Source organism: Eleutherodactylus coqui, chromosome 8 (genome assembly GCF_035609145.1).
Source record: "Eleutherodactylus coqui strain aEleCoq1 chromosome 8, aEleCoq1.hap1, whole genome shotgun sequence".
Lineage (NCBI taxonomy): Eukaryota > Metazoa > Chordata > Amphibia > Anura > Eleutherodactylidae > Eleutherodactylus > Eleutherodactylus coqui.
In genome coordinates this window covers 86,875,564-86,901,591 of record NC_089844.1, presented here as the reverse complement: position 1 = coordinate 86,901,591, position 26,028 = coordinate 86,875,564, and the positions used below count along the sequence as shown (strand labels likewise).

The following is a 26,028-nucleotide window of genomic DNA, read 5'->3' as shown; positions in this document are numbered from 1 at the left end:
ACAGCTACGCATCCAACCTGCTTTTGCTAGATTGCAGGAGGTTTAATCCCAGGACCAAGCATTGTGTATTTACGGTGCTTAGTCCTAAATGGGTTAAGTCAGTCAGCATTGCTTGCTCTGGTTATTTGCTGCCTGGACCATGCACTGCACTGGGATCTAGAACTCCTTGCATTATAGGAGCTGAGCCGAACGGTTTCTGTTGACGGCCTGCAAAACGTGTAATTCTAAATCACTGCTAAAATAAGTAAAGCAAACGGCTCAACAATGTTTAACTTTTTATACAGGTTATTTAAGCCATGAGATGCTTCTTCCAAGAGGATGTACATATCGGTGGGCAGCACCATCCATGCCATATACAGGGTCACATTGGATCTAGTGCCTCCATGGTCCAAGAGCTCTTGCTGCTCATAACTAATTGTGATTTGGCTTTAATCTTCTAAGTTGCGCTTAAAATGAGATCTGGGCTGTCCTTCCTGTAGGCGACACATCTGTCACTGTTACTGAGTCACAAACATTTTAATTTCAGGCATAGTCTTCTCTCTCCATTGTGTCCGCCAGAGCAGCATCATCGCTGTATGGGAGAGTCTCAGCCCGGTGTAGTCCAACGGACCAGTTCTTCCTCTTGTGAAATATTACTATGGGGGGTAATACTAGGATAATTATGGTAAATATTGTGATCAAAGCAATCATTGTGCCTTTATTGCCTGAAAAAAAAAAAAAAAAAAGCTGTGTATAATGGGTTGCATCGAAAAGAAAGAAACCTGTCTAAGGCTGCCACACTCACATGACCGAATGTAAAAATGCTGCATCTTTTTACTGTATTTTTGTACGCATTTGCCTGCTTTCAGCAGTTTTCTGTTCATTTCCAGCATTACCACGCTGTTCTATCTGGCGTAAAACCACAGAAATGAATGGAAAGCTGCTGAAACACAGAACTACGGGTCTCCGTTTCAGTAGATTACATTAAGGGGGTTGTCAGCCGGCTCCGGTCTCCCAGCTGATGTCAGCTCTAGAGACTGCAGTCAGCCTGATCCATCTGCAAACAAGCTGTTGCAGCCAATGACGGCTCTCAGTGATTGTCACTGAGCGCTGTCATTGACTGCAGCCAATTGATGATGGCCATTCGTAACTTGGACAACCTCTCTAGTGACAAGATGGTTTCAAGTTGAGTTCTGGCCAGGGGTGCTGTCTTTGGGATTTTAACCATAAAGCCCAGAGGCAATAATGAGATTTGAATGGTCACTGAAATTGTTCGTATCCATAAGGATGAAAAACACCATCTTTAGTGCCCTTGATGGTCCTAAACTTGACTGGACCCAACGTTGGATTTTGCACTTCTGGTCGTCATGACCTGTTACTTACATTCTCTCTCAGATCAAATACTCTCGGGTGTAAAGTAGAAGCAACACAATGTAGATTTATTAATCCTGTCAATTGGGCCATGTGTGTTTTTTTTAGTTTTTAAAAATCCGTGTCCTTTTTGCTCCCCAAACAATTGACGTTTGTTTTTGAGGTCGAAATTGCATACAAATTAGTACCGCTGAATGGGTGCAAACCAAATGTGGATCTGCTGCATTTTCCAATGTAAATCCCTGGCAGAAGGCTTGAGGCGCAGCCTCAGATTATGAAATGTATCATGTTGGATTTAAAGGGGGTTTTCCAGGAAAAACCAGTACTATTGATGGCGTATCTTCAGAATAGGTCATCAACAGTTGATTGGCTGGAGTGTAACGCTCAGGACCCCAACCGATCATCAGGCCCACTTTCAGCGCAACTACACACTGGTATGAAACAGAAGCTGGTGCTTTTAACTGCTAGTTGACTTTATTTGAGCTGCACCAGCTACTACACAGGAGTCGGAGTAGCAACTTCTACAGCGGGCGTCCAATCAGCTGATTGGCTAGGGCCTTGAGCAACGGACCCCAACCTTTTAACTGTTAATGACCTATCCTGAAGATAGGTCATCAATAGCATTTCCCTGGAAAACCCCTTTAAGTAAGATTGAACAACTGTTGGGGAACAGGTGATGTTGGAGGGGGGGAAGGATCAATCATGAGTTTAAATGCCCAATTCTTAATATACCTTTATAGCAGCCAGAGGTAATTTCTTTCTGTCTCGGGGCCCCAAATGCCCTGCATAGATATAATTAATGCTGGGTTCACATTTGTGTGGGACGCCCTGTTTGGGAAAATGTCGGACGGCATAACAGAAGCCGAACAGACCCCTTTATAGTTAATGGGGTTCATTTGGAGTCATTCAGTTCCTTCAGAGGATGGATTTTTCTGTCAGGGATTCCATTTTCCCGCTCAAATAGTGGAGCACAAATCTTGAAACCCAAATACACCCCTAATGCTGGTGTAAACCCAGCCTAAGGCCACATTCACATCTAAGGGCTCCGACATGGAATCTTGGATGAAATAGCGCAGCATGTTGTGCTACTTTGTGTGGGAAAATGCTGGATGGCATAACAGAAGCTAGACAGACCCTGTTATAGTCAATGGGGTATGTTTGGGGCTGCTTGATTCCATAATAGGACAGATCTGTTCAGGCAGCAATTTCACTTCTGGCTCTCATAATAAGGAAAACGGAAGCCCAAATGTTAATGTAGCCTAAGACATGACGTTCTGTCTGCATGCAGCCACCACTAGGGGGAGATTACTTCTTACTTTTTATACTTTGACTATACTGTACAGTACTTTAAACTTATTAGTAAAGTAGTATACAGTAAGCTCCTTCTAGTGCTGGATACAGGGAGACAGAGTTAAAGTATAACATTCTACTTTTATGCAGGGAATTTGGAGATGTATACCAGAAAAACGAAAGCAACAACCACCTTGAAGACATGTTAATTATGAACATAAGCCAAAAATTGGAGGATACTAGGACTACAGAGTGATTCAAAAGTTAGGGCCACCTGGAATATCTTCTGAATGAAAGTAGGAAACTTTGTAGAACTTTTAGATTGGTGGGGGAAAGGTTTTTCACCACCCATCTAAGTGATCTACAAAGTTACCTACCACTATCTCTTAAGATATTAAGGATGGCCCTGACTTTTTAATCACTGCGTGACTTTAAAAAATATATATAAACCCCTTTATTGATCACCAGATGAATTGTTGCTAAGACCATCACCAACCAGACATAATCCGTTAGGGAATCACTGCAAATGTTTAATTTCCATGCAGCAGCATCACAGGAGAATGCGACAAATCTGCTGGATTTTATGCAGCAAACAATTTGCAGCATTTTATATTGCCAGCAATATGGATTAGATTTCAAGAAATCTCATTCAGATGCTGCAGAAAAAAAATCTGCAGTGTAACTTGACCTGTGGTGCGGATTGTAAATTTTGCAGATTCACTTTGTGACGCAGATCACGGATTGCACCGCTTTAAAAGAAGGAGTAACAGTCACAACAAAATTCACGTATTGCCTGCAAATTTTGACGTGTATCTGCACCAAAACGTACAGCGGATTTCGGTGTAGATCCATGTGTGAACGCACCCACAGATTCAGGTGCATCCATGTGTTAGAAAAGTTTACCAAGGCAGTTAGAAAAACTGGGCAGTCTTACCAAATGTGCGGGTTTCTTTTGAAGCATCTAATTACAAAGAAAATAAACATTTTGTTAAATTAGTTTCCAAACAAACAGTTTACATCGAAATAACTGCATTTTTTCTTGTAGAATTTATAGAATTTGTTACTGTACATTAATTTCTAGGAAACTTTAGTACTAAACAATATGGACGCTGCTACATCTCGCAGACACCTGAATGGTAGGCCGAGGTTGGTTTCAGATCTGCGTCGGAACGTCCGGCCAGAGGTCTCATCGCAGATCCGGCTGAAGATCCTGGAAGAAAAGTCCTGCATGCAGACAGTGGGGTCTGTCCGGCACTGTTCTGATTCGGAACTGGTTGGCCGCACGGATTCCCCTTTCCTATCCCACGGTCGGAGCAGGAAAGCGGAATTTACAACGCAGATGTGAAACTACCCTGATAGCGATAGATCCTATCTTTTACCACACAGATTTTCCATTCTTGAGTCTAGGAAAGCTTTGTGACGACCCCTAAAATACTGAAATTATGTCCATTCTCATTTCGAAATCATAAATTGTTATTAGAACTCTGTACTTGAAAAAATTCTAAGTATTAAGTTGTAGTTATTTTACATTATCCGCTTAAATGGGTTGTCTGAGTTAATTTTTCCATACAGTTAGGACTCCATGTGCCCAAAACTTTATAAAATAAATATACTCACCATGGCGCCGGACCTGCGCTTTGGTGCCACAGCATTTGACAGGGGATGTCATGTCACAGCAGGTTTATGGGACCTCACTGTCGGGCCTTCTATTGGTTGCAGTGGTCACCTGTTTACCCACATGACCATTGTAGCCAATAGAAGACCCAACAGGGATGTCACTGATGATGTTCTGTAAAAATACCAAGGGGGTTCTATATTAGAAGTCCACATGGCATGTTTACAGGACGTTACGGGGCTGTCAAATGCCACGGCGGTTTAACGGTGGCCTGGTGCCCTGCAGAATATATTCTTTTCATACATTTTTGGGCACCTGGGGCCCAAAACTATATACAAAAAATAACTCTGAAAACCCCTTCAATGTTTTGGTCCTATTTTGCACACATAGAGGTTTAAAGGACTTAACTTTATTATTTGTTGGGCTACCAAAAACATTTGTGACACGTATAGATATTATTTTATACCCTTTTTGGTTTTATTATAGATAAATTGTAAAATAAATAAATAAAAATGACCCGACCGCAATACAGATGCATTCATGCTTCCATAAAGCAGACGAGTGTCCCAGCCGACCACGTCCCGATCTCTATTGAGTTGGGCTCAGGATACCTGCGGTTAGGCTAGGACGCTCATCCATATTACGGGCACATAAGTGCACCGATAATGTGTACATGAAGCTGGCCTAAAGAGTATTTCCATCTCATGTATGTATGGGACATCCTCAGAATATAACCAAAACTGCAGTCTTAGCATTTGTGTGATTTTCTTTTAGAATATCTATATTAATTGGGAAAAAAGACAGAAAAATGTCTATTAAAATAGTTTTTAGACTCTGTATATATTTATACGGAACAAAAATGAAGGGTACGAGAGTATTATGGGTGCATTTATGCTTTTGTAATACAGACCTGCCAGATCCTTTTGATGTTTTAGGTTTTGGTCAGCAGACCTGTAGTTGGGCCGGAACACTTATCCATATTATGAGCGTGTAATCTACCCGTAATGTGCTCGTGTGTCACTGGCCTAAAGGATATAATGAAAACTCTGCACTCATATTTAATGTGTGATTTTCTTTTAGATATGGCAAATCTCACCTCTTTGATTTGTGACCCGTCTTGGCTTTATGCAGTTTCCAAATGTGGCTGTTGCAGTACTCTTGGCCGTGATAATCATAGAATGGTAGAGTTGAAAGGGACCTCCAGGGTCATCGGTCAACCCCCTGCTCAGTGCAGGATTCACTAAATCATCCTAGACAGATGTCTGTCCAGCATCTGTTTGAACACTTCCATTGAAGGAGAACTCACCACCTCCCGTGGTAACCTGTTCCACTCATTGATCGCCCTAAGTGTGAGAAAGTTTTTTCTTATATCTAATTTGTGTCTCCTCCCTTTCAGTTTCATCCCATTGCTTCTAGTCTTTCCTTGTGCAAATGAGAATTGGGCTGATCCCTCTGCACTGTGACAGCCCTTCAGATATTTGTAGACAGCTATTAAGTCTTCTCTCAGCCTTCTTTTTTGGAAGCTAAACATTCCCAGATCCTTTAACCGTTCTTCGGGGGACATGATTTGCAGACAGCTTACCATCTTGGTAACTCTTCTCTGAACTTGCTCCAGTTTGTCTATATCTTTTTTAAAGTGGGATGCCCAGAACTGGACACACTATTAATACATCCCAGAATTGTTTGCCTTTTTGGCTTCTGCATCACATTGTTGACTCATGTTCAGTCTGTGATCTATTAGTATAACCAAGTCTTTTTCACATGTGCTGCTCCTTAGCCCAATTTCTCCCATTCTGTATGTGCTTTTTTCATTTTTCTTGCCCAGATGTAGGACTTTGCATTTGTCCTTGTTAAATAAATACCATTCTGTTAGTCGCTGCCCACTGTTCAAGCTTTTCTAGATCTTTTTGAATACTCTCTCTCTTCCCTAGTGTTAGCTATTCCTCCTTGCTTTGTTTCTTCAACAAATTTGATCAGTTTCCCATTAATTCCCTCCTCCAGATCATTTATAAAAATGTTGAACACTGGGCCTAGGACAGAGCCTTGTGGTACCCCACTTGATACATTCTTCCACTTGGACGTGCAGCCATTTATTATCACTCTTTGAGTACAATCCTTCAGCCAGTTGTGAATCCACCCAGCAGTTGCCTTGTCAATCCCATATTTGGTCATTTTTTCAATAACTATGGTATGAGACACTTTGTCAAATGCTGTACTCAGGTCAAGAAAAACTATATTCATCGCATTTCCCTGATCAACCCAGTCAGAGAAGTATTGCTATTTTGGCAATGATTGACTCAGATGACGATACCCCTTCCCACTGCAGTATACATATGTACATCATGGGTGGAAATGGGTTCCTGTGGAATGACATACATTTTATAGCAGGGACCTTGTGTGGCGAAGAGTGTTAAGACAGCTGTTTGCAATGACCTGCAGGTTGCCAGTTCAATCCCCGCATGAAGGTTGACCCAGCCTTCCATCTGAGGTCTGTAAAATGAAAGCCCAGCTTTCTGGGGGTTAATAAGTTGGCAATATACAAATAACAAGTCCCTCTTTCTTTCTCCCATATCACGTGTATAGTGCAGGCACCATACCCTCCCCCCCCCCCCATGGATACAATACATGTTACCAAAGGTGCTACCAATAAGGAGGCAGCTCCACCTACATACAGCCATATTAAAAAAAGTTACAGCTTTTGAAAAGTCAATCTGCAAAGTCATTGCAGATTTTCCAGAACTGCAGTCACAGTGACAGGAGAGCAGAGTTCTCAGGACCAGCCAGGGTTTCAGCGGTGAAAATTTGGTACAACCCCTTTAAGTACCAGGTAGGCCACATCCTTAAGGGGTTAAAGTCTATGATAAAATATTGTAAAGTCTGCACAATATTTTGGGTTGTGGTTTTATCATAAAGCAGCATGCTCTAGCTGTAGTATTTTTCTTTGTTAAAATGTTACCGGGATAAAAAGCTTACAAAATATAATTGAACATGTGTAGTGGCCTAGAGTTTCGGGGTCCCCTCCAGCACCTCAGAATACATGTTTTATGTTTGTCTTGTATTACTGTCATAAATGTGGAGTGTATCAGGGTTATGTGTATTGGCGCCTGCAGGCATGAAAGGGTTAATGTCTGGAAAATGTATCGTTTTGTCTAGTCATGTGTTGATGAGGAGGAATGGAGGAAGAGGAGAGGTGGTTTGCTGCTCCTGCCAGAGCGCAGCTATGCCAGGTATCCTCCTTCTAGAAGTTGCCTTTATGGAGTTTGAAAGCCCGGACATGTTGGATACGCAGGGGAGTGCCGCGTAAGAACCGCATGTCACCGAAGTGAGAGGAAAACCGCAAGCATGTGAGAAAAGTGAGTGCCTGCCAGTTGAGAGAGTTTGGCCCAAGAGAGAGAGAGATCCTACAGATAACTGAGACTGTGGATGAATAATGCCTTGGGAACCCTCACTGCTTCAATAATGTATAACTTGTTTCCGTACAAGAACTGTTCTTCTGTTGATTCATCAAGAGTTTAAGTAAACGGACAGGACCGAACGTGTCCGATTCTTGTTTAGAAAATACCTTTTGTGTGTGGACTACTTTATTCTATCTGGGTGATCAGCCGCAGAAAATGGAACGTTGGCATCATGGTGACAAACAGGACTTAAGGTAACCCCCCGTTACTAATTGTGATCTCGCCCAGTAATAATGAGGTCAGGCACCTAGCCACCCATAGTGAGGAGATGGTAGAGCCCTGTGACAAGGTTATTTTCTCTACCCGCTGCACATGTAGGAGAAAAATGTGTGTGTGAAGGAGGTCTTACAGGGAAAGCAGCCCCTGTGGTAACTGCTTTTCCTCTAAGACCTCCAGGAGCCCACCATATAGGGGGTTTCAGACAATCATGTGATTAGTTACGCTATTCACTACACAGTATTCACTGAGTGCTTTTTTGTGGAAGAGAGAATAAAAAAGTGTCACTAAACTATCCAGGGTGTTGGTCTGTCTCTGACTAAAACCTCAGAGCTAAGTTTAATCAAAACTGACTAAAGACTCCTTTAAGCTGGCTTGGGTGACATTGGGCCCGATATTGCCCTCGTAATCCATGTGAAACCCCTGGATGCGAGGTGTTTTCATGTGGAAACAGTCTAGCATCACTGCGGGGCTGAAGGAATCCCCTGCTGCAGCTGTCACAGCCATGGCAGAGGGTTGTAGAGGTCTCCCATTGTTTTCAGTGGGGCCAGCGCTGCTGCCGCCGCCAGACCCATTGGGCTCAATGGGCAATGTCACAAAAATATAGGACATGCTGCAATTTTTTTTTCATGACAACATGGCTTGCGTGAAAACATCCCAAATGGGAATTAAACCATTGAATAAAAATGCATGATTATGAAACCAATGATTTTCACTCTCTTATCATGCAATTTTATCGCCAGTGTGAAGACCCCCATATGGAAATTGCCATGAGAAAAATCCTATTGCTATCACTAAGAAGATAAGATGACTTATGAGAACAATATGCTGATCTATCGCTGTCGAGGTGCCAGTTCTGGGCACTCTAATTTTAAAAAGACATTGACAAACTGGAGCAAGTTCAGAGAAGAGCTACCAAGATGGTGAGCGGTCTGCAAATCGTGTCCTGTGGGGAACGGTTAAAGGATCTGGGAATGTTTAGCTTACAAAAAAGAAGGCTGAAAGAAGACTTAATAGCTGTCTACAAATATCTGAAGAGCCGTCACAGTGCAGAGGGATCAGCCCTATTCTCATCTGTACAAGGAAAGACTAGAAGCAATGGGATGAAACTGAAAGGGAGGAGACACAGATTATATATCAGACAGTGAGGGTGATCAGTGAGTGGAACAGGTTGCCACAGGAGGTGGTAAGTTCTCCTACAATGGAAGTCTGCAAACAAAGGTTGGACAAATATCTGGGATGATTTAGTGATCCTGCACTGAGCAGGGGGTTGGACCCGATGACCCTGGAGGTCCCTTCCAACTCTACCATTCTATGATTCATTGTTATTGTGAACAAACAATGCATTTATACTTGTTGGGTTTTGTTTATCTGTTAGGTTAGGTACCCATTTGCATTAAAAAACTTATCTGTGCTATATCTATAAAAACCAGACATTTTTCCATCCATGTGCAGTTCTGTATGCCATCTGTGTGCAGTTGTAGGTCTGTTTTTTAACTTCCATATGCCATCTGTTTTTCACAAAAAAATAAACCTGAAACTGGTTCACTTCTTTTTTTGCATTCCCCCACCCCCCCTCCTTCAAAAATGGATGGCATCTGAGTGCTGGCCATATCTTATAGACTTGAATGGGTGAGTCTTGTTTGTAAATGGGGTCAGAATAGTGCATGCCAAGAGTTTTTTCACGTAGTCCGTGTGTGAGTGAAGAAACTCCGTGGTGTGGCTAATATACTTTAACTGAAACATTTCTCAGCGTTTTGCTTTGAAAATGAGAAACAGAAAAACGTAGAAACAAATGGATTCATACAAACTGTTCTCTTGTACAATATATACATTATCTAGAACCTGCCACAATATATATTGATGGATGCCATACAAATATTACAGATACTCACATTTGCACAGGACTGATGACTCCATAAAGCTATCGCAGTCGGTGACGTCCCACAGTCCACTTTTTGTATTCATTTTCACACAAGTGTTTAAGTCATTGTCAGCTAAATTCACTCGTCCCCAATTTAAGAAGGTCACTTCCGACTTGTCGTACCATTTCAGGGAGTTGTCTGTGTAAAGATACTAGTTACATCCATGCAAGTAACAGCCCCTGGTCATATACCGTATGTATTTAGTGCCAAGGATGGGATTGGATCATATTCTGGGAGATTGGAACTCTTGGCATTGTTATCCTTTCCCTTCCTCTCCGGTTCTTGACACTAGACAGACTATGTACAGCTCATAAACAGAGCTATAGTACAAGCTGCATTAGCCCCAAATATGGGTGCATCAGTAACTTACCATCACTGTCATAGAACATGCCCAGTAGGATCTCTGTGGTATCTTTCCATTCCAATTGAAACATTTTAACCAAAAATGAATTCTCTTCCTTTGAACTGATGCTTATAATGTCAGCGCCAATATCTGAGGGATACATACAGAAAGTTACAGTTGGTGTCTCATTGGGTGCTGCTGGAACAACATGTAAGTTCTTAAAAGGGTTTCAGTCAGGGCAGTATAAGGGTGCGTTTCTACTTAACGGGTACCGGCTAGTGGCTGCAATTCCACCAAGTCGAGTCCGCCAATGGGAGTGCCATCTTGCCGATGAGGTCGGCAAGATCGCACACCCAATGGCAGCTGCGGCTGGGTGGAATTACAGCCGCTAGTGGGTACCCGCTGCATGGGAATGCACTGAAAAGAACGTGACAGGTTAGGCCACTCTCACACATGTGCTTTTTACCGTGGCATTTTTGAACGCCACGCTAAACGCGGTACAATACTCCTATTGATTTTAATGGGGCCTCGCAACCAACGCCGTGTGTGATTGGCTTATACTTCTCATTAATGGATCCACTTCTGGTTTTGGATTAAAAAAAACTGCATTAAAAAACGCAAGTGTGTCTCTGGACTTACTTCCATTCTAAAATAAAACCCCACAACTCCAACCGTCTTTTGATCTTTTCCAAGTTTACATCACCCAATTTGTTACCTTTGCAAAGTTCTCGAGCGTGTTCAGTGCCTAGTGAATCCTTCTGTGTTACATCAACAAATATGTAACAACTGCTGTTAAACTGGACCCATAATGGAGGAGAACACACTGCATAACAGAAGAAGACACCGTTTACCAATAAAGACATAATACATAGTAGCAGGAATTTATAAGACTATAATTTGCAACATAACGCATAGTGCAGCATAAGGACTTACTGTACTCGCCATAGAGGTAGGTAGCCCTAATAATTGCTTGTGTACTTTGCAAAAGGTTCAGCCATATCCGCCTTCCCGGTGTAGTTTGTATATAAAAAGTGGCAGTAGTAGTAAACTGCATAATTCAAGTGGTTCTTTTTAATGTTTTTTAGGAGTGATTTCACATTAGCGGAATATTTATGGCTGGTTTCACACAGGCGATAAAATCGTGTGAGATTTGTGCGTTGTGAGAAGCACAAATCTTGCTGAAATATGAATCCCATTCATTTTAATGAGTTCATAGACATGAGTGATGTTTTCCCGCATGGCACAGCAATGCGATGCCATCCAAGAAACACATCGCCGCATGTTCTGTCATCCTGCGATATCACCCATTTTTTTAAAACGGGGCTGACGGCAGCAACACCGGCTCCATTGAAAGCAATGGGAGAACTTCGCGATCTTCTATTACATCAGTATCAGGGGATTCCTTCATCCCCACAGGGAATCCCTTCACCCCTGAAGCAATGGGATGGGGGGATTCCCCACTGTGATGCGTGGCTGTTTTCCCATGAAGACGCCTCACATCCACAGGGCTTTCAGATAGATGGCGAGGGTGATATCAGGCCATGAATCACGGCCTGACATCGCCCTTGCCCGTGTGAAACTAGCCTAAGGACTTATTCCCATGAGTGTATATCGGCTGGCGTTTTCACGGACGGCCGATATACGCTTCCATCTAAGCAGTTCACCTCTTCCATCACCGGCTCTCTGCCTCTCTCCTCCAATCTGAAGTTTGCAATGGGAGGGGGCAGGGCAGGGCTAAGTTCTGCACTGTCCCCCCCACTCTCATTGCTGGCTATGGACAAGGGCCGGGGAGGGGGTAGGAGCTTAGCTCTGCCCCCATCCTGCCCACTCCCATTGCAAACCGCTCGGAGGGGAGGAAAGAAGCAGAGCGTCTGTGAGGGGGAGGGAAGGGAGGGACTGCTGAGATGGAAGCGTATATCGGCCAGCCGTGAAAACGCCAGCCGATATATATGCTCATGGGAAAAAGCCCTGAGGCTGATTTAATAAATCCTACATTGAGCAGGGGGTTGGACCCGATGACCCCGGTGGTCCCTTCCAACTCTACCATTCTGTGATTAAGGCCATGTACATACTGGCCAGATTTGCCACGGATTTTCTGTATGGACCCTCCGTATGATAAACCCATGACATTATAGGAGCAGCAAAGTGAATGAGATATTTGAAAAATGTCATTCATATGCTGCATAAAAATACCGAACACCTGACAGTTGTCCCACCCTAAGGCCTCCTTCCCACGAGCGTGACGGGCTCCGCCGCGTAATATTACGCAGTGAAGCCCGTCACGGCGCCCTCCAGAGCCCCTATACTTACCTGCGGGAGATAGCGTGAAGCCGCTTCCCCGCCCACCGCCGTCGCGTCGTGTGACGCGGCCGGCAGTGTCACGTGACGCGCCGGCCGCGTCAAATGACGCGCCGGCCGCGTCAAATGACGCTGCGGCGGTAGGTGGGGAAGCGTTTTTTCACGCTATCTCCCGCTGGTTACAGCGGGAGATAGCGTGAACGGACGGCTTCCATTGACTGCAATGGAAGCCGTCAGCGCGTGCAGCCCGTCCTCACCAGCAGCAAATAGAGCATGCTGCGGGTGAGGACGGGAGAAATCGCGGTGCGTAATTCCGCGTTGGAATTACGCATCGTGAGCATTGTGCTATTAGGTTCAATAGAACCTAATAGCTGCGGGCAACGCAGCGGATTTTTGCCGCGAATTTACGCGGCGTAAATCCGTTCGTGGGAAGGAGGCCTAAGCCTAATGAAAACAAAGGTTTGGTACTGTGTTAGCCAGTAGAGCAAAATGTGATTGTTCCCAGCAAGAGAAACCACGTTATCTTGTAGATGTGATACCTTTTAATGTCTAACAAAAATACATGATGTTATAGCGAGCTTGCGAACCTCTCGGGCTATTCGTCAGGCTAAAAATGGATTAGATCTGATCTTATCAGTGTCCAATTACAAATGTTTGTGTACCTCTTGTAGCATTCCTGGCCTGTAGACCCCCCCCCCCCCCCCTGTCCCCCGTCTCCCCCAACAGTAATTCAGGGGCAATAAAATTTTCACTCTGCTATCAGTGCCTAGACAAAAAAAGTTTGTTTGCTGTTGCAGAATTCCTTTTAAGTGCAAACCAATCACATTCATGTCTGTGCCTTGTCATAAGTATGTATGTTATAAGTGTGTATAAATATTCATGCCTCTTCAGATCTAATCCATTTTTAGCCTGACGAAGAACCCGAGAGGTTCACAAGCTCGCTATTACATCACGCATTTTTGTTAGCCAATAAAAGCTATCATATCTACAAGATTACGTGGTTTCTCTTGCCAGGAACAATCACATTTTACCCTAAGCCTAATGACACTTGCTGTTCACCTATATATAGAAAATACAGGATCCACCATTCACAATGAGCGATGTCACAGCTCCCCTCCTCCCCCTCCCTTCACTACGACCTCTGCACAGATCAGGGAACACACAACACTCTCCCACAGAAGCTCATAAGGCTACTGTATAGAACAAGAATTGTCAGCTTATAGTATGAGGCTCAGTGGCTGGAGTTAAAAAGAAGCAAGAAATTAGAATATTCTAAACATACATTGCGGCATGAAAAAAAATCACCAAAAATTGAAAAAGAATGTTTAACATAAAAACTTGATTCTGATGATATGTTAATGAGGATATTACAAAAGCTCAAATGGGGTGAGAAGAAAGGGCATTTGGTACGGAGGCTCCTGCAGAGGAGAAGAACTGATTACATAATGTCCTGGTCTATATATAACACAATAATAACATTATACAAGCCATGTGGTATCACTTACCGCTTCCTTCTCGTGGGACTACAGATTGACCAGACACAATGACTGCAGAGCACAGATATATAAGAAGCCAAGTCCTGACTGCAGCAACCAGATAAGACAAGGGTCCCCTCATACCTGCTATAGACAGACCCCTAAACTCAGAGGAACAAAATCACAGCAGAGCAGCGGAAGTTGTCTGGAAACTTTTAACCAACTATTAATTGCACAATAATGCGAAAAACAACTTCTGCTCCACCATTCCTGTGAGTGATCAGGAAAGGAGGGCGGACAGACGTGTCACAACTACTCAGAGATCTGCAAACATTGTTACTTTAAAGCGATATTACATATAAACTGTATTTGGATTGACAAGTGTATCAATTCAAAGGGAATTTGCTTCCATAAAAGTGAAAGTAAAACAACAAGAAAATAACAATAAAATGAAGATGATTAAAGGGGTTTTCCAGTAAAATACTATTGATCTATCTGTCAGCGCTGCAATAACACAGAGGTCGGAGCAAACGAACGAATTTGACCAATGATCGTTCAGTGTGAATCCGAAAAAAATCAGACACTTTTCAGTCAGCTTAAAAAAAAACTCATTGGCTCGCTGGCTTCTCGCCCCGTGTAAATGCTCCCGACTTAGATCTACCCATTGGACGTGAAGCGCTGAGCAAGATGCGGATAAGAAGCCGACGAGCCAGCGGCACGTTTTTCAGTTTAAATGCTCTGCATGAGCGCTGACGACCTTAGCGGTGACATCAGCGATCGTGTAGTCGTTTGACTGTCGGCCCATGTAAAAGGACCATTAGACTCTGTTGCAAGCAGGCCTAATAGGCTAAGTTACATTGCAGACATGGATGGCTTGTCAGGCTTCCACCTGCCATGGGAACCCATTGGTACCTTCTGATTACATTGCAGGCTGCCGATCAGTGATTAAAAAGGCCCTGTCTCCCTGCCATCTTCTTACATGTTGTAATTCCTATTGATTGTGGCATGTGAGGGGTTAGTCTGCCAGAATGTAAGATTTCTCCTTTCCTGGCACTTAGAGCAGGAGCCTGGCTGTCAGTAGTCAGCCAAGCCACTGCATTAGGCCTTATTCACACGTGCGTTTTTTACACGGTTATTTAGCCGCATAAAACGTCGGCCGAAAATCGCAACCATCTGAAGCATTGGATTCCAATGCATTCATTCAGATGGCCGGTTTTTAGCCGCGCAAAATCGTCCGGCTGAAAAAAATAGCACTTTCATGGTCGAATTCGGCAGCTGATTTTACACAAGGCCAAAAAAGATTGGTCTTGCCCTATCTTTTGACCGGAATCAGCCGGCAGCTCTAATAGAAGCCTGTGGGAGCTTCTGGCAAAGGTAGGGGGTGTGAGCTTAGCTGCGGCTAGCTCTGCTAAACTAGGTCAGCTGGCTCTATTGAGCCAGTTGAAGCATTTCTCCTAGTCAAAGGAATTTGTGTTCTGGCATATATACGCCGCACCCAGCCATGTGATTGGGGAAAAAACACCTGGTCACGGCTTTCTACTGTTCGTGTGTTTTTTGCCCGCGATGTGGCTGGATGAAAAATGCATCGCCCGTGTGAAAGAGGTCTTAACGCCACAGGATGTTAGGTTAACTCATGGCAGCGTGGTACTTAATGCGACAGGATATAACCTTACATCATGTGGATGGCACAGGATCGGAAGTAAGCCCGCGCCATCCGGCAGCAGGGGCTGGCTGTTACCATTAGCCAGCCTCTTGTTACAACAAGGAGGGTGCATAAGGACAGCGACCCCCATGTAAAGGTAGACGTGTAAATGTTTCACAGAGGGAGGGGGGGTTCCCTCTGTGACGTTATCAGACTCCTATGATGTAATCGCGGAGGGCCGACAGGTTGCAATGGCAACAGGACGCCAGATACAGGCCTCCTGCTTTGCCTATGAGCGCTATTACAAGCAATAAGGCATTGCAGAACAGACGTCCTGCAGTGCCTTACCATAGCGATCATACTAAGACGTAGACACAATATCTGGGATCCAGCGAAGGTTAACATTATTGTGATGTGACCTGTCCTCCAAATCGGCCACCTTAGCTTTGAGTCGATCTAGCTATGATTCCAGAGTATAATACGCATCAATGAGGTTGTTACACGAAGTAGCAAATTCTACCATTTTGGTCTGCACAAAATTAATCCCGTTCTCTTCCTTATACTGTCAGTCCACCACTAGGGCTGTCATGCCGCCGTTCTTTTTATTTATTTTTGTTTCAATTTGAATTGATACTGCGCCACTGAAAGACTATCATTAGATATCAAGATTAGGCTTATTTAATTAGTATACAAGCTTTGGCGCTACTTTTTTATAGATTAGCTAGATATATATCGAGCTCTCTATACATTAGTTAAGGGACTAGCTATTCTTATTCTGATTTATTTAAACGGCACAACCCTGGTTAGGAACTAGTAACTGCATCCTGACAGACATAGGGCAAAGAGATCTAATTATTCATCTTTTAGATTTCATTCTCCCAGATCTATATGATTAAAGCTCCATTAAAATAAGATAAAGAAACAATTTTCCTATCTGATTGAAGTGAATATATGCAAGCCACTATCCAGTTCATTGTACTGGAATTATCTCTTTCTGAATGCCCCTGAAGAACCCACTTTTTGTGGGGGAAATGCGTAGGGATGAACTAATCGCTCAGGTTTCCTTGTCATCCATTATATTGGGATGACTACTGTGCTATAATTGTCGAAATATTCTTGACATCAGGTCACTACGGGACCAAGTGAATAAAGAGGTTAAGCTGACACCTTGTCGCTTGACCTATTTGGTCCTTATCTGCTTACTTAAGTGGCCCGACCAAGATCACCTTTATCCTTAATATATATGTATGTGTTTGTCCTTCAATTCTTTTAACTGATAGTAATAAAAGTTATATTTTAGTAATATTAGTTTTCAGGTCCATTTCGTTAGCTCCTTTAATTTATACTGGACTGATACTGCCTCTGTGAAGAGTTGTTCTCTGCCTTATTAATAGCTGAGCTGATGGGTTGAATAAGTTGATCAAAATTAGATTGCATAGAAATTTGCAAAGCTTCCAGCGTTTATTTCATGGAGGCTCCAGTAACGGATGTGTCAGTTACAGGAATATTATCAAAAATGTCCGCCATATGTGAGGGTTTAACATTAGGAGATGGTTGGTCACTCACCCTTACAGTGGGTTGGCCCTCCTGAGGGTACAATGTCTGCCTTTGCTTTGCTGGACTAGTGGAAGGAGAATAGGCTGCCATGTGGTCCTATAGGTAATGAAGATGACAGGTTTGGTCTTGAGGCTCCAGTATGATTTCCGTGAGACTTTCCTTCAAACCGCTGGGTGCAGTAGCGATTGTAACTGTGTGGCGTAGGTGAGAAGCCTTATTGCCTGAAGGAGCAGAGTTGCTCCTTTGCTGTTGCTTCGCAGGTTTTAAATGCTTGGACGGGTTCTGGTGCTGTGGAGCTTCCCCACAAAGTTCCAGTCGCGCATCTTAGTCTTGCTCCGGCGATTGGGGAAAAGTAGAAATTGATGATTCTTTTTCTGGCTTGGCGGCCGTTCGCTTTTCTGTCCACGGCATCCTTGGTATGTAGGCAATAGGTAGGGCCCATATAGCGGTGTTTTACACCACTGTTAAGTCGCTGTATGGCCATGGTGTTGGTAGAGCTCTGCACTCAGGCAGCCATTCACCTCAGCAGCCTAGCCACGTCCCTTAATTTTTTTTTTCATGGAAGATATTTTGATGGATGTTTCATTGAAATATCTGATTTAAATATCAACGGAATATGCCATAGTGTGGTCCTAATGTGGCATAATATTACTAGGGACTGAATATATAGGTTGCTCTGTATTTACTTGTTTCTACATTTACTGCTATAGGACTTATATTAATAATCGAGCCTTGTGTGCACATGCATAGCCACCAACTTGTTCAAACTGCACCTGGATGATACAAAATATACAGCACATCATCACCACCTAGTAAAAAACATTGCATACTCCAGAATGGTTTGCAGTTGTACATCTTCTTTAAAGGGGTTGTGCAGTTGTAAAACTATTGGTCTTTGCTCAGGATAGATAATCAATAGAAGATTGGAAGGAATCCATAGCTTGGGCCTGTGCTAATCTGCTATTCACCAGGCTGAAGCACTCATGTACTGAGCTAATTTCTGCAGGAAGCAGATAGCTCCGTTATTACTGCAGTGGCCAGGTTTGGTATTGCAGGCTAAGTTCCCATTGAAATGGATTGGAACTTTGGCTGCGGTACCAAGCCTGGCCACTGCAGTTAGGGTCCTTTCACACTGCCATTCCAGTTATAATCACTCCTGTTTTTCAGTGAATGGAGACAGAGTGCATTGGAGATCGCTCAGACAGCCCACCTCCATTCACAAATTATTGTTCTTCGTTTAGTCGCTACTGGAATTTACACTGAATTATGAGATAAAGACCTCCACCAATTTACTATTGATGACCTATTCCGAGGATAGGCCATCAATAGTTTGCAACTTGACAATCGTTTTATGGTCAGTAAACCAGTAGGGTGGGTAAAGTTAATAGTTAAGGATTACGATTGACAACAATAATATAACAGGATGTGTAAAAGTGGGAATGATTTTCTAGGAGTTTCCAGCTTTATTGCTCATATATTGAATGCATCATTGATAAAGCCATTGAGTTACCAGGCATATAATTACCGCCTATATATTACTGCTTGGCTTTACATTGCAGTAGCCCTGGGTTATAAAATTAAGATCTAATATTACATAACTGCTATATAATATTAAGAAATGACGATGAGACCATTGCATTCTTAAACATGATTTCATAAATGCATTCTCTACCTATACCGAAAGCTGTTAATTCAGAAGAAGGCAAAAAACAACCTGGATACGTTTGGGCAAGTTGTGTCTCAGGGAGAAAAATTCCTTCTTGTCCTCAAGGAAAATTGCAATCACTGCAAACATAGATAAAGTGTCTCAGCCCTCATAGACTTCTAATTATATGGCAGCCACCAAATAATAGTCAGATACCCGTTTTACACAGTGATAGTGTTCACAAGCGACTTTTCTGATTGGTGGTGGTCTTTTTTCATACCTAATCTGGTCCAGACTGCTACAAAGACTTTTTCCAACCACGACTCGTCTCCGCATACTTTTTGCACTCCTCTGCTACTGCCCCTCATCATACCAATGCTCCCTCATAGCCCCACTAATTATTAGTGCCTCCCGTCCCACCGGATGAACCACTAAACTCCAGCCACTGGTACAAGAATCTTCTTCATAACACACTACTGAGCCGGACGCCTGTCTTCTGCATGCTCAGAGCTTAACCCTTTGCAATCCAATTTTGGATTCAGGGTTTCCTAGGGGGCTTTCTCTTTCTGCCATTATACAATGGTGCCGTCTGCTGGCTAGAGCCAGTACTGCGGTATGGGACATGCTGGAGAGGCACCCAACAACAGAGCGGCCAGTAATCTACAGTAAGAATACCCTGCCTGACGTCTTCCAACATTGGAGCTGAACAGCCTTCAATCAGAATGTCTTCAGATGTCAGACCGTGGATTGGAAAGGGTTAAACCAACTCCTTTCCATCTACTGCACAATGTACTCTAACAGCAAGAGGGTGAGGAGTCGAATTAAGCTCAAAGTATGTGGCCGGCGTCAGGCTCAACAGTGTGTAAATTCTAAAATAGATTATTGTAGTGCTAGCTGGAAGCTTGGGAGCTAGTGGTTTATTGGGTCAGATGGGGGGGGGGGGGGGGGGATAGGGTCAATTGGCCCAGGGCCCCATAGCAGTTGCATGGACGGTCTCTATTCGCATGTCACTGTTCATAGTTATGTGGGTGATTAAATAAACAAAACACAGAATTTTGTTATAAAAACATGTTTAATGAACGTTGGCTTGGCATCTCTATAATGTAAGGAGCACAGAGTTAAGTAGTCACAGGCTGAATATATTGTTCATAGGGTGCATTTATATGGGCGAGCGCAATATCTGTCCTAGAAACGTGAACCCTTATCATGCTGCTAAAATTGCAATTCCGGATGTGAGCATGATGCATTTTTTGCGTAAAAAACACATCCGTTTATGTACCTGCGATTTTCATGCACGTTTTTCACACATGTGAAAAAAAAATCACAAGTGCTTCCAATACTTTTCCATGGCAAAAATCGCATTGCATTCACATGCAAGTGCACTACAATTTTTTTAAAGATCCCATAGAAAATAATGGCCAATTCCTTATCAGGAATCACTCAAAAATAGGAGATGCAGCGATTCTTCAATCTCGCAATTCCATCCATATTGCTATCAGACGGAACTCACAAGTGGAACTTGCCACCCATATGAATGCATCCTTAGGTACACATCATACGTACAAGTTACATACAAGCAGCCATTTCCCTTATAAAATCGCTGAGAATAAGTTTGTTATAACTTTTTGGGATTTTTTCCTTGCAGTACTCTTCCACTGAATAGATAAAGTGAGGATAAAAGTCCCATCTGGCGATGCATGCTGAGGGCAAGGTCAGAGAAGATGAGCTATGTTACCATGTATAGGCACCTAAAAGTGAACACCCATTTGTTGATTTTTGTAATCTTAATGGCTCCATTTTATCTACAATGCGAATTGCTACAGTCCCAGCCTCAGACTGGCGAGGAGCCATGCCGAACCATGTATAGCAGAGGACGCCAACCTTCTGCACCACATTCACCTTGGAGTGACAGTTGGGAGGCACATTCAATTCAAGGCGGAGTGACCCCAAAAACATGCAGAAACAAGAATACATGAAACCGGACATAGCCTTAGAAGAGGTCTGCCATATTGTCAGCATGCATGTTGTAGTCAGTGCATGTGGTCCTAACACATGGCCCCATACGATGAGCTGCATGTGGCCTTTGGTTAGGGGCCACTGATGTATTAGGAGATAGAAGCAAAGCAAAACATTTCTTTTAACTAATTGTTCAAGACCTATGTGTGCTTAGCTGTATTTAGCATACCTGCCAATATTTGCATCCCTAATAGCAACATTTGCTTAAGCCCCGCCCACAATATGGAACAATAAATATTTCTAATTACTAAAAATATACAAAGTAACATACATAAAACACCTTTTTGTTAACATATAAGAGGCATGGGTGCTTTTACAGATTTAGTCTATTGGGGTTGGTTTCATGTGCTTTCATCTACTGGCAGTTTACAACAGTACATGCAAATCCGTCTTAAAAAAATGGTTAAAAAAGGGATTCAGATGGAAGCATAGTCTGTCATTGCTCAGACACACACTAATAAGATCTCTGCACAACTTTCTGTCTGTTTCCAACATTTGTGCTGGAAAGAATAATGCTCTCGACGAAAAGGCAGAAGTGAAAAGAAAGCTGCTGAAAAGTAGACCTCATTGGTCTCCGTTTGAGCAGTGAAAGTCTATTGTTTTCAAGGAAGTACCCCAGAACATAGTAAAAAATGAAGAGTGATTGCCCCTTAGATATAGAGGAAGAAGTAGAAAGGTGAATTTTGCATAGTGCAAATGTAAGCAAGTTATGGCTTTCCAAGTTTTGTGCATTAACAAGTTCAAGGCATTAGGAGTTATAGAACTGCCCTCCAGCAGGACTCCCTCTTACTTCTTAGAGAAGATGGAGGAATTATAATTGGCCATTAAGACGTAACCTAAATTCTAATCTCATACTACCCCTTTATTTTTTTTCTGTTCAGACACCGTGCACCACTGCTGGCCATTGTTCTTAGTAATGTGGGGCTGAGCTGCGATATCACTTATAACCAAACAGAGCCGAGCGGTGTCGTTTCTGGAAGAGAAAAAAAAAAGCAAACTCTTTCTACTATCATACAAACCCTTAATATCCCCTAATATTCAACATACACATCACACCCTGCATCTACTGAATGCATACAGCAGGTCCAGAACCAGGCGTTATTGCACAGTATAGCTACCAACACCCAGATACGCAGAATAATTAATTTACATTGTACCAAAAATGAAAAAAAAGAATGACAGGTCATGTCCACCTTTGTAACCAATTATTTCTCGTTGCTCCAATGCATCTACAACCAAAAATCTATCAGTTCTGCAAATGTTCTTGATTAAAAACTTCCTACCACTTAGTGTCTACAGCTCCTTTACAACCGTATGTGTCTCCATGGTAACACACTACAAAAATACCCTCTGTAGTCTTATCCTGCAGTCATACTTGCATCCATTGGTTCCTTACTTCTTACTAAAACAAGTACACAAGCTACACAAGTTACCACGGACACACACACACACACACACACACACACACACACACACACACACACACATATATATATACACACACACACTCTAACTGATATACCCCGCTTTGCCCGAGTTTATTTGATATATGTGTTTACGTGTTGTTCACATGGAAAATTTTATAAATTAGTGGTTACTTTAGAGTAACCAAGTAATGAAATATGTATACATATAGAGGAACGTTAGATTTTCCTCAGGCTGCATGTACCGATGTCCGACTGCAGAGTTGTAGTCACAAAGTGGTAGGAGATTTCTAATAAAGACTATTGGGAAAAGTTGCTTAATTTTTCATTTTAGAAGCACTCGAGCAATTTAATTGGTTGAGAAGGTGCACACAGTTGGTGGAATGGGCACTGTATAAGCCACGTGTATGTACCTGAACCACATATGGTTTGATCTGTGTCAAACTGAGTGTTGGCAAGCCAATTCTCTAATATTTCAGCCCAAGTATGCTCAAGTTATAGGCACTCACACCTGTCTTACTTAAAGGGGTATTCCCATCTTGGGAATTCTATTTCAATGTGTTCAAAGTCAAAAAACAATACAATCACCCATGTGATGTTTATTTCGAAAATGCTCCATTCTCCAGATGTTGTAGCTGTTGATTCCTCTGCCCTCTGGTTGTTTACTGCTCATTGCCAAGAAAACAGACCACCTCTTCTATGGAAAGAAATAGGAAAGCACAACAGTAGCAGGTGGTTGGTCCGAAAGCCTGGGAGCATGTTCTCCTGAGATTCCGACCATCAGATTTAGATGAAAGAAGTGGGCAAACGTCGGCCACCTCTATTATTTCTTTCTCTCTCTGCTGTTTTCCTGGCAACAAACAGTAAACCACCAGAGGGCAGAGGAATCAATATCCACAATATCTGGAGAATGGAGCATTTGGGAAATAAACAAATAAATAGGATTTCCGAGATGGGAATACCTCGCTAAATATAACTGTTCAAAGCTACTAAAAGGCACAACTCTGTAATCCACAAACTGCAGTAGGTTCTCTCCTACTCTGCGCTACTAATAAATATTCTGATTTACACAAAAATAAACGTAATATCCTTCTGTTGCTGTTTCAGTAGCATTAGGCAGAAATAAAAAAAAATGACATCTACTATATATACAGCTCTATAAACACATGAGCATGTGCGGGCACACACGTACAGTAAAATTCCTTTAATCCAGCACAGATGGGAACTCATAGGCGACAGAGTATCGGGTATTCTTACAAGTGGATTTTATCTACTTTTCTACAAATAAACCCAAAATAAAATGTTAAATGGTTGTTCGAAATATATTGTTTTGCACCCCCACGGCAAAAAAATAATAAAGTAGCCAATGGTCACCTCTCCGCACTTCCTGCTCCGTGTTTCGCCTGTGGTGTACCGGTCAAAGGCTGCTGCAGCCAATCACAGAGTCCAGTGATTGATCACTGAGCTCTGTGATTGGCTCCAGCAGCCTGTGACATCCCGTACAGCCTGTAAACAGGACATCACAGGGCAAACCCGAAATTGCTGACAGTAGACTTATGGGGAGTCGGGAGAGTGGAGTATGAGCTGGTTTATTATTTTTTGCCATAGGGGACCTGGCTGTAAAAAATATTCCCTAACAATTCCTTTAACTAAAATTCTCAAATATTACTATGTTTTTAATCAAAGGAGATCTCTTAATTGGTTCCACTCAGTTTTCTGTTGAAAACAAGTCCTGAATTATCAAATGCTGGAGGAATGGAACTTTACTAACAGATATACAGTATATCTGCACCTCATCATCTTCTATACTGAACATTTAAAGAGCATCTATGGGGTCCGATTAGAGGACCTTATAGGTATCTTATTTGTTCCCTGGACAGACTATTGCAGGACTGAATGGGAAAACCCTTCATGGGCTGTGCCTTATGTCCGGGAACATTTGTTTCTCGTCTTCCATGACAATAGTGACGTTCTTATATTGTGTTCCTCTGTTATTACTGAAAGTAATCAAATCTGGTTAGGACATTCTGTGCTGAGATGCAATTATGTATTACCTTTCACACAATTGATAATTTTTCTGGAATAGGACTGACATATGTAAACACAGCTTCACTCTCTACATGTTGGAAATCTCAATAAAATCATGTTTAACTAAATAGCCCTTGTCACTTCGTACAGTCAGCAGGACTGTCTGCATAGCTCTGCTTTCCTTTCCTTGATACTCGCTTCTGTTTGCCCATATAGTCTTTTCTTGCATCCTGCTTCTGGCACTGTGAATCTGTCAAATGGGCGGTCCCCACTGCTCACTGTCGAAAGATGACGTCGAACATTGACAGTCCAAAATCAATTGCTGACAATGAGTGGTGGGGACCGCCCATTTGACAGATTCACAGCGCTGCAAGTCAGATTCAAGAAGAGACTCACCTCCTTTCAGCAACAAGAAATGAAAAGTGGTGCTAGAATCAGTAGGGTAGCCAGCTCCGCTGACTTTATGAAGGGACAAGTCCTCTTTAACCCTTCAACGCTGCCGGGCATACAATTACGTCCTGCAGCTTCAGGGTATGTATGAAGAGAGATCGTAGGGTGATTACGCTCCATACAACACAGGAGTTGGCTGTTTTTTGTTTTTTTTACAGCCGACACCCTCCCGCAACAGCTCCGATGAGCCGTGCTGCTCATCAGAGCTGTTAACCCTTTAAATGCCCCGACCGATATTCAAGATGGCATATTGTACTATACTTTAAAAGTACATTAATTGGTGTATAAAATATGGTAAGGTATTTCCATGGATTTCTCCAAGTTCTGGCTTTACTGTACCCTCCACTGAAATGAATGGAAACCCTAGAAGGAGGAATATATTTTATTAGCTTCTATTGTGCATGGGGACTGCCCAGACTACGAGAAGATGAGGTGTAAATATTCTGATCCAGAGGGTATGTTGTGAAAATTGTTGTAAATTAAATGTAACCAACTGTACAATAGAAATTCTTATTTTTACCCAAATATTCTCCAAATTTTCAGAACATCTCTAATATAAAAAATAACTAACAATAACCATACGATCTAAATTTGGCTAGAAGAGAAAAAAAAATGTAAAATTTGTCAAGTATCCAGAAAGTCCCAACATATTGGCTTTCGGTTTCCTAGTAGTCTTCCATAACAAGCAGAAAATTGGATCTGTTGGGGAACAGACTAAATAAAATAAGGCTCCCTGTCCACAGGCGTTGCGCCCGGGAGGAGGAGCCGCAGACGAAATTCTGTCAGTCAGCCTAATCTGATAGGCTGATAGCGGAGAATCAGGACAATTCGCAGCATGCTGCGAATTGCCCGCGGCGAGCAGAGAATCGCAATGATTCTCCGCTGGTGGACACGGGGCCGATGCTTTCCATAGCAATGCTATAGAAAGCTTCAGCCGGCGTGATCACTGTCGTGGACAGGGGGCCTAACAGTAGAAAAGCAACAATTAAAAAAAAAACAAAAAAAACTCCCAAAACAATACTTTCCCATTTGTGCAAAATAGAAATGCAAGAAAATGTTTTCATTTTCAGTCCTAAGAATAATCAATCATGGATTCCATCTGATCCTCTGCACGCTGATACCGAACCGAAGAGAAAAGAGGCCTTTTCTTTCTGTACAGATAGGCAAGTGATCCGATGAGGAGAACGAGAATCAGGGATACGGCAAAAGCAACGGCAAGTCCAATCCCACTGGATCCTGGGACAAAAAGAAAACATGCAGAAAGAATGAATGGTTTAATAATACAATGGTGTCGAGTTT

The 26,028-nt window shown here is 42.7% G+C and overlaps 2 protein-coding genes across 3 annotated transcripts in view; both read right to left on the bottom strand.

The window, feature by feature from the left end:
* Positions 1-263: 263 nt before the first annotated feature.
* On the bottom strand, positions 264-14,243 carry CD302 (CD302 molecule). The gene is made up of 6 exons (XM_066575960.1): positions 13,998-14,243; positions 10,910-11,017; positions 10,222-10,344; positions 9,822-9,989; positions 3,575-3,601; positions 264-704 (listed from the first exon to the last, which is right to left on the bottom strand). The coding sequence occupies exons 1-6, from the start codon at positions 14,107-14,109 to the stop codon at positions 523-525; spliced, it is 720 nt and encodes a 239-aa protein (XP_066432057.1). The 5' UTR covers positions 14,110-14,243; the 3' UTR covers positions 264-522.
* Positions 14,244-19,864: 5,621 nt separating this feature from the next.
* LY75 (lymphocyte antigen 75) overlaps positions 19,865-26,028 on the bottom strand; it is a 100,047-nt gene continuing 93,883 nt past the window's right edge. For both annotated transcript variants that reach the window (XM_066575958.1, XM_066575959.1), the window contains one exon: positions 19,865-25,965. In XM_066575958.1, coding sequence (XP_066432055.1) covers positions 25,802-25,965 — 164 coding nt within the window. In that variant the 3' untranslated portion in view covers positions 19,865-25,801. The remainder of the gene's footprint in view (positions 25,966-26,028) is intronic.